The sequence below is a fragment of the Kogia breviceps genome, chromosome 6, assembly GCF_026419965.1.
Source record: "Kogia breviceps isolate mKogBre1 chromosome 6, mKogBre1 haplotype 1, whole genome shotgun sequence".
NCBI classification, from domain to species: Eukaryota; Metazoa; Chordata; class Mammalia; order Artiodactyla; family Physeteridae; genus Kogia; species Kogia breviceps.
This window is the reverse complement of record NC_081315.1, coordinates 142,833,435-142,851,956: the sequence shown is the minus strand read 5'-3', so window position 1 is coordinate 142,851,956 and position 18,522 is coordinate 142,833,435. Positions and strand designations below refer to the sequence as shown.

The window sequence follows — 18,522 nt, the reverse complement described above, 5'->3', positions numbered from 1 at the left end:
GAATATTATTTGATGAAATACAACTTAGCCACTAAAAAGAATAAAGATAATGTATCAATAATAACAAAATGAAATATATGTTAAATGGGGAAAAAATATATAAAATTTTATGTATTCTCCAATTACAACAGTACATAAAAAAGAATATATTATATAAAACTCAATATATATAGAAAAATGCTATAAAGGAAAACATGCCAATGTTTATGTAACAGTGGTTAGATAATGAGTACTTTATTTTTCTAAGTTCTTTTTGGTCAAGATGTATTATCGGTAAACTTCTAAGACACACCGCCTTCCTTTTTTTCTCCCCTATGTATTAGAAATCAAATGTAAACTTACTTCATCAGAAGCAGATCGAAGACACTGGACAGCAGCCTGTTTTTTCATTTCTTCTAGAGTTAGATCTGAGCACTTTTTCTTACTCTTTCCCCATTTCTTATAAGCTCCTTTTTCCCAGCCCAGGAAGATGTCATTCTCCTAAAATAAGAATGGACGAGTTTCAATGATCAATGCTGAATAACAAGTTTCAAACACTTCTTATTTCCCACATACTTACACATATATTCCCCTACCAAATTATTTTCATTCACAAATTGATACACACTAAAATTAAGAGACCATAGGACACTGTCAGTCAGAACACTTCAGAATAATCCATTGTTTTGATACCTGTTACTGCAGTCATTATTATTTAGGATTTATGATCTCAATAAATCTGACCCATTTATATTTATAGAAAATGCTAATAAACTCATTCACATGTAAATTCAAGTGTTATTTAAATTTCAGTATAAATTCTAAACTATACACACAATTAAATGTCCTCTCTTCTGTACTTCCCACTCGTCAATAATGACTGTTCATGTTACCAGCAGATTTTTTTTTTCCAGCCGTGCCACACAGCATACAGGATCCTAGCTCCCAGACCAGGAATTGAACCCGTGTCCCCTGCAGTTGAAGGGCAAAGTCCTAACCACTGGACCGCCAGGGAAGTCCCTTACTAGCAGATCTTAACATTTAACAGGTGAATGGTTCATTCCTATATCTTGCAGTCTAAAAAACAACAGATATAAAATATTTTACGTATTTTAAGCTTATTTTCCCCTTGATTATATATGCCTGTTATAAAAACTAAGGAAAATTGGAAAAGCAGGAAGAAAGCAAATCATCCACGATCCTACCACCCGGCGAAAATTATAACAATTTGGTCTGCTTCATTTGGTCTTTTTCACATGCTTTAAAAAAAACACATAATTGAATTCACACTATTTGTACCATTTTGTACTTAACTTATATTGTAAACATTACCCCCATGTTACTACAAATTCTTTGGTTATACAATATTCCAAGATGTAGGTTTACTTTACCTCCTTAAACTGGGACTTGAGTATTTTTAATTGCTTTGCCACTTCATTTTGCCCTTCATTTGGTAAATTATTATTAAAACCAGTGGACAGACAAGGGGGGGGAAAAAGATTAGAAAGAAAGACAAAGGCAAAATTAAGAAAACTCCTTAGAAGAATATTTGGCCTACAGTGGGACCTCAGGAAATAGATATGGATTAACGAATGAGATGGAAGAAGGGAAAAGCACAATAATAATAAATTCAAAAGATCTCTTGGATCAAATCATATACCATCAACTGTGTAGCCAATCTTTACTTCGATCAAATACATAAAATTACTTTCATGCCACCAGATAAGAGTGGGAGGACCCCTCCCCTCTATACTCATCATGATTAACATATTTTTTACTTAATTTCTTGGGCATGTTTGCAGATCTCGTGAACCCGAAAAACATATTTGCTGGCTGAGTGGTGTCAAGTCCATTTGCCAAGGGAAAATGTGCTTGATGGCCAAGTAAGAACTCTCAGTGTATTTCCATTTATCTAATGTGTTTGGCTGGACAACACCTGAAACCTGACATTCCTTATCAGCGATATCTTCTGGAGATAGAGCTTGTCCTTTCACAGGAGCAGAAACAGAACCATAACAACGTAGATTTGAAGCTTCTGAAGACAGAGGAAAATGTTATAATTTTCCTCTATTGTTCACAGCGTATAAAACAAAGAAGGTGGAAAAGCTCTGTGTAATTACTGAAAACAGGACTCCTTTCTGTTTGAGATGCTGAGACTGGCTTTCTCTTTACTCAGCATTATAAACATGTTTCTCTACTGAAGCTATATATATATATATATATATATATTTTAAAATATTTATTTATTTTTATTTATTTTGGCTGCACCAAGTCTTAGTTACGGCATGCGAGATCTTTTAGTTGCGGCATGCAGGATCTAGTTCCCCAACCAGGGACTGAATCCGGGCCCCCTACGTTGGGAGCATGGAGTCTTACCCACTGGACCACCAAGGAAGTCCCCTGGTGGTCCAGTAGTGGAAGTCCACTACTGCAGCTATATTAAAGCTCAGCAGGGTTAATAACACATTCAAAGGTCCAAATAAAGTTTTATTATACAGACAGAAGGGACTTTCAAAATTCACATGGACACACAGTCCTTCTGGAGGGCAGTTTGACAACACATATCAACTATCTTAAACATGCATATGTACTTTTGATCAATAATTCTACTTCCGGGAATTTAGCTTAAGGAAAAAAAATCACCAAAGTGTGCATAGATTTAGCTACAGTGATGTTGATCATACAGCTGTCAATAACAGCAAACGTGTAGAAACCACCTAAATGTCAAATAAGGAGGGCTTGCTTAATAAGTTATAATTCATCCAGGCAATTAGATATTACAGCCATTAAAGAGATTATGAAGTGTATTTACTGACATGGGAAGCTACTCACAATATATATTAGAGAAGCAGTTTATACAACAGTATGATCTCATTTTTGGTTAAAATACACATGCACACCTATTAATGTGCATTAAAATGTCTGAGAGAAACATACTAAGAGAGGCCACCAAGGAGCTTGTCTCTTGGTGAGCAGGAGTTGGAATCTATAACTTTTCTTGTAACTAGGTCATACTCCTTTAACAGTTGAAAGTTGTTTTTTTTTTTTTAAATGGAATACTGGTAAGTCAAGAATAGAGAAATGAGAAGAGCTCCTGTAGCTCTTCACCTAGAACACACGTCTGGCACTCGCTTTGTTTGTCACATACCATAGAATTTGCTTTTTAAATATACAATTCAGTGGGTTTTAGTATAATTCACAGAGTTATGCAACAATCACCATTACCTTATTTTTTTTTAAATTAATTAATTAATTAATTTTTGGCTGCGTTGGGTCTTTGTCGCTGTGCGCAGGCTTTCTCTAGTTGCGGTGAGCGGGGGCTACTCTTCATTGCGGTGCGCGGGCTTCTCACTGCGGTGGCTTCTCTTGTTTCAGAGTTCGGGCTCTAGGCACGCAGGCCTCAGTAGTTGTGGCTTGCGGGCTCTAGAGCGCAGGCTCAGCAGTTGTGGCGCACAGGCTTAGTTGCTCCGCGGCATGTGGGATCTTCCTGGACTAGAGATGGAACCCGTGTCCCCTGCATTGGCAGGCGGATTCTTAACCACTGCGCCACCAGGGAAGTCCCGCCATTACCTTATTTTGAAACGTTTTTCATCACCCCAAAAAGAAGCCCTGTACCCACCAGCAGCTACTTCCCATTCTTCTCTCTCCCAGGTCACTGGTAACTACTAATCTGTTGTCTCTACAGATTTTCCTATGCTAGACATTTCATATAAATGGAATTATATAATCCATATCCTTTCCTGCCTGGCTTCTCTTGTTTAGTGTAACGTTTTAAAGGCTCATCCATGTTGTGGCATGTATCAGTACTTCATTCCCTTTTATGACTAAGTAATATTTCACTGCATGGATGTACCACACTTTGTTTATCCATTCATCCACTGATGGATATCTGGATTGTTCTCACCTTTCGGCTATTGTGAATAACACTGCTGTGAACATTCATATACAAGTTTTTGTATGCATGCATATTTTCAATCTTGTTGGGGATATACCTAGGAGTGGAATTGCCGGGTCACACGGTAACTCTATCTTCAACCTTTTGAAGAGCTGCCAGACTATTTTTCAAAGCAGCTATACCATTTTACAATCACACCAGAAGTATATGAGGATTCTAATTTCTCCACATCCTCAACATTTGTTATTGTCCGTGTTTTTTATTTTAGCCATCCTAGTGAGGATGAAGTGGTATCTCATCATTTTCCCTAATGACCAATGAAGTTAAGCATATTTTAATGTGCTTACTGGCCATTTGTATATCTTCTTTGTACAAATGTCTATTCAAATCTTTTGCCCATATAAAAATTATCTATTCTGAATACACATCCCTTATCAGATATAAATGATTTGCAAATATTTTATCTAATTCGTTTTTTAATATTTATTTTCTTTATTATTATTATTTTTTTGGCTGCATCGGGTCTTAGTTGTGGTACACGGGATCTTCGCTGAGGCATGCAGGACCTTTTGTTGCGGCATGGGCTTCTTTCTAGTTGTGGCATGTGGGTTTTCTCTCTCTAGCTGTGGCACGCAGGCTCTGTAGTTTGCGGCAGGCGGGCTCTCTAGTTGAGGCACGCAGGCTTAGTTGCCCCGCGGCATGTGGGATCTTAGTTCCCTGACCAGGGATCGAACCCGAGTCCCCTGCAATGGAAGGTGGATTTTTTTTACCACTGGACCACCAGGGAAGTCCCTATTTTATCTAATTCTATGGGTTGTCTTTTCACTTTCTTGATGATGTCCTTTGAAGTATAAACGTTTTTCACTGTGATGAAGCTAATACATTGATATCTTCTTTGGCTGCTTATGCTTTGGTATCTAAGAAACCATTGCCTAATCCAAGTCATGAAGCACTACTCTTATGTTTTCTCCTACGTTTTATACTTTTAGCTCTTACATTTAGGTCTATAACCCATTTTGAGTCAATACTTGTATGCGGTATGAGACAGGAGCCAACTTCATTCTTTCACACGTGGTTGCCCTGTTGTCCCAGCGCCTTTTGTTGAGGACGACTCTCTCCCCCACTGGACGGTCTTGCTGGAAACTACAAAGGTTTATTTCTGAACTCTCAGCTCCATTGCGTACGGCCGGCCATACGTATGCCAGGATCAAACCATCCTGCTTACATGAGCCTTCCAGTAAGTTTTAAAACTGGCAAGTGTTAGTCCTGCAACTTTTGTTCTTCTTTTTCAAATTCTTTTGGCTATTCTGGGTCCCTTGCATTTCCGTATGAATTTTAGGATCAGTTGCCAGTTTCTGCAACAAAGGCAGCTGGGATTCTGATAGGGATTGCCCTGAATGTGTAGATCAGTTTGGGGAGCATTGCTATGTTAACAATATTAAGTCTTCTGATCGTGAACATGGGATGTTTCTCCATTTATTAGGTCTCTTTGATTTCTGTCAATGATGTTTTTATAATTTTTAGTGTGCAAGTCTTATACTTCTTTTGTTAAATTTATTCCTACATATTTTATTCTTTTTCATACTATTGTAAATGGAATTTTCTTAATTTCATTCCTTAGGATTTTCTATACACTACACCACGTCATATGTCAATAGAGATAGTTTTCGTTCTTCCTTTCCAATCTAGATGTCTTTTTTGGTTCTTACCTGACTACCCTGTTAATGTTGATCTTTAAGATTTTATGTATTTCATCTTTGAAAATGTCTTTACTGATATTAATCCACAGGCATGGGTTCAACGGAACAGATTAATCGCTTAGAAGGAACTTATAAAATTCTGTTAGCTTCTTCCCTTGATATGTGCCTTTTAGCATGTCATCATATTGCAGATCAATCACTCCCAAGTGAAAGTTAGGTGGGAGCTTCACACTGAAGTTAAACAGATTCTGAGATACAGACATTTCTTTTGCACTGTGTCGAGGTGTGAAAAATGCTGCTAGAACTGCAGTTTGACCTTGGACAACATATCCAGTGCAAATCTGTGTGGGAATGGAGATTTTGCTTCTTGTTTTAACTTTTGACATAATGAAAATGCATAAAGCAACCTGACATTATTTGTGATTCAAACAATGTTAGCTGTTAGAATGACTTTACCACATTACGAATTTTGCTTATACGTGCTGCTCTGCCTTGCAGTTTTAGGCTGAATTCATTAAGAAACACCATCAAGTCTATAGCAAAAGCTATACCAACACTAGTATCCTAGTTGTATTTTTATGCATCCTGCTCTTGCCACTTACTGTATTTGAGAGCTGCCTTATTCTATTTTTTTTCTGCCTTCATGTACTGTGTGAATGTATTATGACTTATTCATTAACCATTAGCATTGAACTAATAACTAGACCTTAAAAAACACAGTATAAAAAAGTTCAAGATATTTCTATTTTACTTGCTATACTAATTAAAAATCCACTTAGACATAAACATATATTACGCATGTATCAAATATTTACTAGGTAAACTCAGCAAATCAAGTACGATTCTTCAAAGTCATAATCTTAAAGACAGAACACAATTATCAAGCACCAGAAGAAGATGTGGCTAAAGGACTTCTCAGGCCGAGAATCTATTGTCAGGCGCTTTTCCAGACACCACTGTGAGGTAACTTAAGGCTAGAGTTTTGATTGACTTTGTCTTGCCATCTTCTACCAAAAAGGAAACTGAGAGCTGGAGGAAGGAAAAGACCACGGCATCGTGAAATGCAGCTGGGATCAACGAAGTCTGCTGCTCGCTGCAGGGCACCCGCCTCCCACAGCTTCCCGTTAGCAAGAGTCCTGAGAAACCAAACCACCAAGTGTCTGAATGGGACTAACGCCACTCCCATCTGTGGGCCTTAATCCCTCTGGCCACAAAGACTGGCTCAGAGAGAGGCATGTGACCAATCAGAAATGAGCACTTGAAAATGGGCCCTCCACACAAGATTTCTGCTGGGAACGCAGGGAACGCGCTCTGCAGAGTGTGAGAGCCGGATGCTGGAAGCATGCTCATTGTCATTTGCCCTGCAGTCCCCGGCAGTGGCTGCAAAACCAAGCTGGTGCTGGGAGGCGGGCGGACGCCCTAATGACACTGTGAGCTCTGAGCTGAGCCAGGCAGGGCCAGTCCTCATTCTGGACTTGCAGCTGTACGAGACTTTCTTTTTTTCCGATTAAGGCGATTTACGCCAAATATTTGGTTGCTTGTGAATGAAAGATACAGCTAGAATCTGAAGAAAGGCCTCAGTAATAAATTCACTTCTCAATGCTCAAAGGAACTGTAAACTGCCTCTAAAAAACGAGTAGCACCAATTAAATGAGGATAACTTCAGGTGAAGTGCATCCGTTTTTTTTCCCTACTAGGTCTTCAGCCAACAAGTTCCTCATTGGCTTCCCTGTTTTCAGTTGCCCAACCCGACCACCCATTACCACGCTTGCCATTTGGTACTGCTGACTAAATATAGCAATGGGTCTTTTTGTCTCCAGGACTAAAATATAAATCCTCCAGCAGAGCACATGAGGTTCTTTGGAATCAGCTTCCTGCTCGCCTCTCTCGGTCTAATCTCCTCCCACGCCCTCCCTATCCTCCTCTGGTCTCCCAGTATCAGGCCCCTTCCTGCTCCTGTGACCTCGTATGCACCCGCCTTTTCTTCTCCCTTCAAGGCTGTTCAACCGTGATCTTGCCTGTGGTTCCCGCCGCCGCTGCCCCTCAGGTCCACGTCCCGGACTTTGCACAGCCAGAGCACATCACAGACCCTAACCTGATGGCCGTCTCCCAGAGTCCCCCCCGCCAAGTCATCTCTGCAGTCCTGGTGCCTGCCGGTGTCTAGCAAGCACGTCATGGCCATTCATGTGGTGAGTAAAAACCCAGGCATTAAATGCAGTGCTGATATTTAAAACATCTTCTCTATTCCATGAAAAGATTTTACCAAAAGAACCCCCCACCCCTTTCACTATGTATCTGAGAGAGTCTGTGGACATGAACTTGTGCATCCACCATTAGTACTAACTCCTAAATTTTCTTCATACTCCTTATGTGTAAAGTTAATTTAAATTAATGTCTATTGAGTGAACGATTGTTGAAATACAGTATATGCAGCAAGACACCTGAGATTATAGTAATCTGTAAAGGAAAACACTGCAAAAGCTAGCTTTTCCAAGCAGTGAAATGCTACACTAATGGGGATATACTGTAAAGTAGGTCACAAGTGGGCTGACAGAACAAACAAGTTTGTTGAATACAGAAATGATCCCACTCAACTAGCAATCAATACAAGGATTATTCTTATTTAACCTGTGGGCAGAACCAGAAAGTGCAATAACCCAGCTACATTTCTAGAATGATGGACTCTGAGGTAGAAGATACAATTAATTAGGGATTTAAAAGAAACTGCAACAAAGCTACAAAAGTCAAGACAGTGAGGTACTGGCATAAAGATAGGCATATAGACCAATGACTAGAACAGACAGCCCAGTAACAGATCCTCGCATATATGCTCAAATTATTTTCAACAAGTGTGTCAAGAGCATTCAATGAGGAAAGGACAGTCTCTTCAACAAATGGTGCTGGGAAAACTAGACACCCACATGCAGAAGAATGGAATTTGAGTCTTACCACACACCAAATATAAAAGTTAACTCAAAATGGATCAAAGACCTATATGTAAAAGCTAAAACTATAAAACTCTTGGAAGAAACATAGGGCAAAGCTTCTCAGCATTGGATGTGGCAAAGATTTCTTGAATGTGACACCGAAGACACAGGTAACAAAAGAAAAAATAGACAAACTGGGCTCCATGAAAATTTTTAAATATCATGCACTGAAAGACACTATGAACAGAGTGAAAAGGCAAACCCCACAGAAGGGGAAGGAAATATTTGCAAATCATGTATCTGATAAGGGGTTAATATCCAGAACCTATAGAGAACTTCTAAACTCAACAACAACAAAACAACCAGATTCAAAAATGGGAAAAGGGGCTTCTCTGGTGGTGCAGTGGTTAAGAATCCGCCTGCCAATGCAGGGAACACAAGTTCGAGCCCTGGTCCGGGAAGATCCCACATGCCGCGGAGTAGCTAAGCCCGTGCACCACAACTACTGAGCCTGCGCTCTAGAGTCCTCGCATCACAACTACTGAAGCCCACATGCCTAGAGCCCATGCTCCACAACAAGAGAAGCCACCGCAATGAGAAGCTCATGCACTGCAATGAAGAGTAGCCCCCGCTGGCCGCAACTAGAGAAAACCGTGCACAAAAACTAAGAATCTAAGCAGCCAAAAGTAAATAAATAAATTTATTTTTTAAAAAAGTAGGGCTTCCCTGGTGGCGCAGTGGTTAAGAATCTGCTTGCCAAGGCAGGGGACACGGGTTCAAGCCCTGCTCCGGGAAGATCCCACATGCCGTGGAGCAAGCCCATGCGCCACAACTACTGAGCCTGCGCTCTAGACCCCGCGAGCCACAACTACTGAAGCCCGTGCACCTAGAGCCCATGCTCTGCAACATGAGAAGCCACCCAATGAGAAGCCCACACACCACAACGAAGAGTAGCCCCCCACTCGCCGCAACTAGAGAAAAGCCCACACGCAGCAACAAAGACCTAACGCAGCCAAAAATAAAAATAAATAAATTTATTTTTTTTAAAAGTATAATGGTGGTTGCCAGGGGCTGTGGGGAGAGGGGAATTATAGAGTTTTCATTTTACAAGATGAAAAGAGTTCTGGAGACGGACGGTGGTGATGGCTGCACATTATGAATGCATTTAACACCACTGAACTGTACTCTTAAAAATGGGAAAGATGGTGGTGGTGATGAGGGAAGAAGCTACAGTAACTTCTCTGAAGGGCAGGCAGGCCCCACTGTGTACCTATGATATCTGCACTCACCTCCATCATGTATCCCCCTCCACACACAAGTCATACACCTGAGAAAGAAGCACGCATCTTTTCATTTCTTTAATAAATCTCTGAGCATCTTCTACATCCCATGAATTGCTTTAAGGGCTGGGAATACAGCAGAAAACATGGCAGACAAGGTCCCTAACTTCATGAACTGTATATTCCAGCAGAGGAGACATACAAATAAACATAAAATATCACAAATAATCATACAATTCCAGGTAGCCAGAAGTGTTATGAAGAAAAATTAAGTAGAAAAGAGGACTGAGAAGGGAAGGTTTCTTTTTAAATATGGTGGTCAAAGAAAGACTGAGGACAAGATAAGCAAAATAAACACCAAGCTAAACAAGAAAACAAATGAATACCCTCTTTTAAAAAGTAACTGGTGGTTGGGGCTTCCCTGGTGGCGCAGTGGTTGAGAGTCTGCCTGCCGATGCAGGGGATGCGGGTTCGTGCCCCGGTCCGGGAAAATCCCACGTGCCGCGGAGCGGCTGGGCCCGTGAGCCATGGCCGCTGAGCCTGCGCGTCCGGAGCCTGTGCTCCGCGACGGGAGAGGCCACAACAGAGAGAGTCCCGCGTACCGCAAAAAAAAAAATAAAAATAAAAATAAAAAGTAACTGGTGGACAATCCATGAAAGAGAACATGGGTAAGTTGGATTTCATTAAAATATAAACTGCTCTGTGAAAAACAACGTCAAGAGAATTAGAAGACAAGCCACAGACAGGGAGAAATGTTTGCAAAAGACACATCTGATAAAGGACTGCTACACAAATTCACAAAAAACTCTTAAAACTCAATAATAAGAAAACAAACAACCTGATTAAAAGATAGGCCAAAGACCTCAACAGACACCTCATCAAAGGAGATATACAGATGGCAAACAAGCATATGAAAACATGCTCCACATAATGTCGTCAGGCAAATGCAAATTAAACAACAGTGAGATACTACTACTCACCTTCAGAATGGCCAAAAACTAGAACACCGACAACGGCGCACGCCGGTGAGGACGTGGAACAGCAGCAACGCTCGCTCTCCGCTGGTGGGAGCGCAAACGGTGCGGCCGCGTTGGAAGGCAGCGCGGCAGCCTCGTACCAAGCTAAGCGTACTCTTACCAGCAACTGGGCTGCCCTGGCGTTCACCCGAAGGAGCCGAAAACTTCGGTCCACGCAAAAACCCGCGCACGCGCGCTTATGGCAGCTTTATTCGGAATTGCTAAAACGTGGAAGCCACCGAGACGTCCTTCAGCAGGCGAAGGGAGAAATAAACCGCGGGCTCCATCCGGACAGTGACTGTCACCGGGCACTGAAGTGAGATGAGAGGCGCGCGTCCCTAAGCGAAAGCAGCCACTCCGAAAAGGCTGCGCGCGGTACGACCCCGGTGACGGAAAAGGTCAAAGCACGGAGACAGGAGAAAGGTCGGCCGTCACGGGGGTCGGTGGAGAGGGAGGGCGAGGAGAGGCGAGGCGGGGCGGAGGGACTTTTAGGCTGTGCAGCTGCTCCGTCTGATCCGATAATGGCGGACACACGTCATGACACACTTGTCCAAACCCACAGAGTGTGCAACACCAAGCGTGAACCCTCACGTGAACTATGGACTTTAGGTAACAGTGATGTCAATGCAGGTCTGTTGATTGTAACAAAGGTACCATCTGGCAAGGGATGCTGATGGTGCGAGAAGCTGTGCATATGTGGAGGCACAGGGGATATGGGATCTCTCTACTTTCCTCTCAACTGTACTATGAATCTAAAAGTGCTCTAAAAAAACAAAACAAACAAAAAAACCAAAAAACTGGCAGCAGATCAACTCTCCTGCCCAGACTAACCAGAAAAGCCAGATAACATACCAAACCAAACCAAACCTCCAATGCCCGTGCTAAGTCATTAGTGACCTACTGAGGCACCCAGGCCTTGAGAAAAGCAGGAAGGACAACCGTTCCAGGGAGGGACAGCTAAGGCTGCTTTCTCCCTTGGGAAATGTACCCATTCCAGGCCCCGGACAAAAGGCTGAGAAAAAGGTAGCCTTTAAGAGGCCATAAACCAGCGGAGCTGGGGGGGGGGTCTCTCAGAGCTGGAGAGAAAAAAACTAGAGATGTAGGCATCAGGATCCCAGAAAAAGGAAGGAGTGGAAAACAGAAGCCACAGTCTGCTGGATTCCCCTCTGGACACGTGAGGAATTCTAAAACTGTGTGGGGCGGGGGTGGCAGCAGCTTCTCTGTCACTGGAATGTTCTAGTTATTTTTCTGGGAGTAATGACATAGATACAAGCTTTGTGAAAATTCACTAATTTGTACCCTTTCTGTATGCATTTTATACCTCAATTAAAAGTTTAATTCTTGTACAGAATCCAGAGTTGCTCCATATCTGCAACAGTTAATGAAGTTCTTGGGAGTGTTGGGACCTAAAAAAAAGATCTAGCATCGTAAGAACATCTAAAGCAATCACACAGGTCGAGGGTCTATCATGAAAGGACACTTTCAGAGGAGGTCTGCAAAGATAAAACTCCTAGAAGTAGCAGAGAGAACAAAATCATGAAGAGAGTGGATAACACTGGCAAGTGGTTTGAGGCCCAAATCTTAGCATGTAGCACCATCAGGGAACATTTCCTAAAATTTAAATTTATAATAAGAAAGCGTGACTTTGTACACAGGTACTTAGAGAGTGCTTCTTTCTGACGGGTCAGCACCCTCATCAATCCAGATTTCCTTGGGAGCCCACCCTCTCCAATTCTTAGTCCTCATAGTTCCAAGGGCTTGCAGCCCAGGCACCCAAGTCCCCTCATCCTAGCAGCTGGGTCAGGGAACGGTCATGCACGGCTGAGGGTGGGAGTCTGGGCTTACAGTGAGGAGGGGAGCGGGCAAGCTCGAGAGTAACGGCAACAGAGAAGGCAAACTTCAAGATGAGGCACTGATTCTTTGAAGGCTCCTCAAGCTGCCGCTGAGGTCAGCCCTACCCCATGGGCATTTCAAGATTTAAAACCAGTAAATGCTCCAGCGTTTACTAGCTGTGGGATGCTGGGCAAGTTGCTTACCCACTGTGTCTAAGTACCACCACCTATGAAATGGGGACAGCAGGGTGGCTGTGAGGGTTAAATGAGTTGCCGTGTGTTGGAAGTGAGCGCTCCAGCTCGAGGCTCCCATGCAGTACATGATGCACATGGGCTTGTTTTTTACCATTACTTCTGTTTAAGACTGACCAAACTGGTTTTCTGTCATAATCACGGACTCCAGGCAGACAAATGCTGAGAACATTAAAATATAAAGACATAAGAAATGTTTTAATAAATTCTTGGATGGTGGTTTTAATATAATTGGCTATACAGGAAAACTAAGACTGCCTGGGGTTGTATAAGAACGATGTAGTGAAAGGCAGTTCCATCTTCCTCAAATAATTCTTCCTACTCATGACCGGTATGGGGAACTTGCTGTTGACCAGGATCCTCAAGACAAGAAGAGTTAACTCCCATCTTTAAACTACAGTTTTACTATAGCTTTCCTTTCAGCCATTTTTAATAATAAGACTATGAAATATTTTGGAATAATGTAACACAGTCTGTTTTAAGGGTTGCAGGAGCCAGGCTAATGCTCCAAGCCTCCTAGCAATGCTCGCTGCCGTCCACCGCTCACTTCTGCTCCATGGGCACTCAACTCATAGCTCAACTGTGAGCTGAGAAGACAAACCAATCTTTCCCCACCTCTAAAGCCCACAGTGCATAAAAAAGACAGTAAACCAATTCCACATAGTTTCTAAAACTTGCCTTTACAGTAGAGTGTTTTAATGTTATTCATTCAACCATTATTTGTTACATACAAAAGCCAACAAAAACAAAACTCTGACATAACAAATGGGCACAGGACTTGGCTGCCAGACATGAGTTTAAATCCTGACTCATTACTAAACACCTGGCCTTAGGCATGTCACCTAACTCCTCTGAACATATATTTCCAGGTGAGTAAAAGCAGGGAAAATACCACTTAGCTTCAAGATGTGGCAGGAAATGGCCGGCACTGCACTTGGCCTACGGCAGTGTTCTCTACACAACAAAGAGATTAATTTTAAAAAGATGAAGGCACTGCAGCACAACGTCAATGACTAAATGTACATGGGATAACCGAGTTAGAAACAAAATCATCATTTTGCGACCATCAAAGTAATAATTCAGGTGGGAGTCATCTATGGACAGCAAACTCAAAGTCTCCTCTGGACTGGTGACCCGAAAACTACACAGAGAAGTGTTCAGCTTTACAGTGCAGAAACCTGGCGGCCACCATCTGAACCAAAGTCAGCGTCAACAAGAATGAAACAGACTGACGTCATGTGCTGTCCACCGTGATGCACAAAAAAGAGGGAAACTCATCGCTTCAGTAACATTATACAACGTTACTCCCATAAATCATAAGCTGACTCTAAACAGGAGGAAACATCAGACAAACCCAAACAAGGGATATTCTGCAAAATAATAACTGTCCTCTTCTCTTCAAAACTGTCAACATCATGAGACACAAAGGAAGATGAGGAACTATTCCAGATTAAAGAAATTAAAGAGATGTGACCACGAAGGTCAATGCAGGACCCTAGATGAGGGAAACAATTATAGTGGAGGACATCACTGGGACAGCTAACAATAACTGAACATTGACAGTAGATTAGATAATAATGTGTCGCTGTTAACTTCCTGAATTTTACAACTCTTCTAAGGCTAAGAGAAAATCTAGTCTTAAGAAATAACATGCTGACATTCACAAAAAGACAGACAAGATGAAAAGGCAGAGGGCTATGTACCAGATGAAACAACAAGATAAAACCCCAGAAAAACAACGAAATGAAGTGGAGACAGGCAACTTTCCAGAAAAAGAATTCAGAATAATGGATAGTGAAGATGATCCAGGACCTCAGAAAAAGAATGGAGGCAAATATCAAGAAGAGGCAAGAAATGCTTAACAAAGACCTAGAAGAATTAAAGAACAAACACCTAGAGGAATTAAAGAACAAACAAACAGAGATGAACAATACAAAAACTGAAATGAAAAATACACTAGAAGGAATCGATAGCAGAATAACTGAGGCAGAAGAATGGATAAGTGACGTGGAAGACAGAATGGTGGAATTCACTGCTGCAGAACAGACTAAAGAAAAAATGAAAAGAAATGAAGACAGCCTAAGAGACCTCTGGGACAACATTAAATGCAACAACATTCACATTATTGGGGTCCCAGAAGGAGAAGAGAGAAAGAAAGGACCCAAGAAAATATCTGAAAAGATTATCGTCAAAAACTTCCCTAACATGGGAAAGGAAATAGCCACCCAAGTCCAGAAAGCGCAGAGGGTCCCAGGCAGGATAAACCCAAGAAGAAACATGCCGAGACACATAGTAATCAAATTGGAAAAATTAAAGACAAAGAAAAATTATTGAAAGCAACAAGGGAAAAATGACAAATAACATACAAGGGAACTCCCGTAAGGTTCACAGCTGATTTCTCAGCAGAAACTCTACAAGCCAGAAGGGAGTGGCACGACACATTTAAAGTGATGAAAGGGAAGAACCTACAACCAAGATTACTCTACCCGGCAAGGACCTCATTCAGATTCGATGGAGAAATCAAAAGCTTTACAGACAAGCAAAAGCTAAAAGAATTCAGCACCACCAAACCAGCTCTACAACAAATGCTAAAGGAACTTCTCTAAGTGGGAAACACAAGAGAAGAAAAGGACCTACAAAAACAAACCCATAACAATTAAAGAAATGGTAAAAGGAACATACATAGCGATAATTACCTTAAACGTGAATGGATTAAATGCTCCAACCAAAAGACACAGGCTTGCTGAATGGATACAAAAACAAGACCCATATATGTGCTGTCTACAAGAAACCCACTTCAGATCTAGGGACACACGCAGACTGAAAGTGAGGGGATGGAAAAAGACATTCCATGCAAATGGAAATCAAAAGAAAGCTGGAGTAGCAATACCCACATCAGATAAAATAGACTTTAAAATAATGTTACAAGAGACAAGGAAGGACACGACATAATGATCAAGGGATCAATCCAAGGAGAAGTTATAACAATTATAAATATATATGCACCCAACATAGGAGCACCTCAATACATAAGGCAACTGCTAACAGCTATAAATGAGGAAATCAACAGTAACACAATAATAGTGGGGGACTTTAACCCCTCACTTACACCAATGGACAGATCATCCAGACAGAAAATGAGTAAGAAAACACAAGCTTTAAATGACACAATAGACCAGATAGATTTAATTGATATTTATATGACATTCCAACCAAAAACAGCAGATTACACTTTCTCCTCAAGTACACACAGAACATTTTACAGGACAGATCAAATCTTGGGTCACAAACCAAGCCTCAGTAAATTTAAGAAAACTGAAATCATATCAAGCATCTTTTCTGACCACAACACTATGAGATTAGACATCAATTACAGGGGAAAAAACGTAAAAAACACAAACACATGGAGGCTAAACAATACGTTACTAAATAACCAAGAGGTCACTGAAGAAATCAAAGAGGAAATCAAGAAATACCTAGAGAAAAATGACAATGAAAACACGATGATCCAAAACCTATGGTATGCAGCAAAAGCAGTTGTAAGAGGGAAGTTGATAGCAATACAAGCCTACCTCAAGAAACAAGAAAAATCTCAAATAAACAATCTAAACTTACACCTAAGGGGACTAGAGAAAGAACAACAAACAAAACCCAAAGTTAGCAGAAGGAAAGAAAACATAAAGATCAGAGCAGAAATAAATGAAATAGAAACAAAGAAAACAACAGCAAAGATCAATAAAACTAAAAGCTGGTTCTTTAAGTAGATAAACAAAATTGATAAACCATTAGCCAGACTCATCAAGAAAAAGAGGGAGAGGACTTAGATCAATAAAACTGGAAAAGGAGAAGTTACAACAGACACTGCAGAAATACAAAGCATCCTAAGAGACTACTACAAGCAACTCTATGTCAATAAATTGGACAACCTGGAAGAAATGGACAAACTCATAGAAAGGTATAACCTTCCAAGATTGAACCAGGAAGAAATAGAAAATATGAACAGACCAATCACAAGTAATGAAATTGAAACTGTAATTTAAAATCTTCCAACAAACGAAAGTCCAGGACCAGATGGCTTCACAGGTGAATTCTATCAAACATTTAAAGAAGAGCTGACACCCATCCTTCTCAAACTCTTCCCAAAAATTGTGGAGGAAGGAACACTCCCAAACTCATTCTATGAGGTCACCATCACCCTGATACCAAAACCAGACAAAGATACTACAAAAAAAGGAAATTATAGACCAATATCACTGATTAATATAGATGCAAAAATCCTCAACAAAATACTAGCAAACAGAATCCAACAACACATTAAAAGGATCATACACCATGATCAAGTGGGATTTATCCCAGGGATGCAAGGATTCTTCAGTATACGCTACTCAATCAATGTGATACACCATATTAACAAATTGAAGAATAAAAACCATAGGATCATCTCAATAGATGCAGAGAAACCTTTTGACAAAATTCAACGGCCACTTATGATAAAAACTCTCCAGAAAGTGGGCACAGAGGGAACCTACCTCAACATAATAAAGGCCATATATGACAAATCCACAGCAAACATCATTCTCAATGGTGAAAAACTGAAAGCATTTCCTCTAAGATCAGGAACAAGACAAGGATGTCCACTCTCACCCCTATTATTCAACATAGTTTTGGAAGTCCTAGCCACAGCAATCAGAGAAGAAATAAAAGGTATACAAATTGGAAAAGAAGAAGTAAAACTGTCACTCTTTGCAGATGACATGATGCTATACATAGAGAATCCTAAAGATGTCACCAGAAAACTACTAGAGCTAATCAATGAATCTGGTAAAGCTGCAGGATCCAAAATGAATGCACAGGAATCTCTTGCATTCCTATATACTAATGATGACAAATCTGAAAGAGAAAATAAGGAAACACTCCCATTTACCCTTGCAACAAAAAGAATAAAATACCTAGGAATAAACCTACCTAGGGAGACAAAAGACCTGTCTGGATAAAACTATAAGACACGGATGAAAGAAATTAAAGATGATACAAACAGATAGAGAGACATACCATGTTCTTGGGTTGGAAAAATCGATATTGTGAAAATGACAATATGACCCGAAGCAATCTACAGATTCAATGAGACCCCTATCAAATTACCAATGGCATTTTTTACAGAACTAGAACAAAAAAATCTTAAAATTTGTATGGAGACACAAAAGACCACAAATAGCCAAAGCAGTCTTGAGGGAAAAAAACGGAGCTGGAGGAATTAGACTCCCTGACTTCAGACTATACTACAAAGCTACAGTAACCAAGACAGTATGGTACTTGCACAAAAACAGAAATACAGACCAATGGAACAGGTTAGAAAGCCCAGAGATAAACCCATGCACCTATGGTCAACTATTCTATGACAAAGGAGGCAAGGATATACAATGCAGAAAAGACAGCCTCTTCAATAAGTGGTGCTGGGAAAACTGGCCAGCTACATGTAAAAGAATGAAATTAGAACACTTCCTAACACCACACACAAAAATAAACTCAAACTGGATTAGAGACCTAACTGTAAGACCAGACACTATAAAACTCTCAGAGGAAAACATAGGAAGAACACTCTGACATAAATCACAGCAAGATCTTTTTTTGATCCACCTCC

General features: G+C 40.8%; 1 protein-coding gene across 3 annotated transcripts in view; it reads right to left on the bottom strand.

The window, feature by feature from the left end:
* Positions 1 to 18,522, bottom strand: part of KIAA0232 (KIAA0232 ortholog) — an 87,857-nt gene that overhangs the window by 33,025 nt on the left and 36,310 nt on the right. For all 3 annotated transcript variants that reach the window (XM_067036719.1, XM_059066200.2, XM_067036720.1), the window contains exon 3: positions 343 to 480. In XM_067036719.1, the coding sequence (XP_066892820.1) occupies positions 343 to 480 (138 nt within the window). The remainder of the gene's footprint in view (positions 1 to 342; positions 481 to 18,522) is intronic.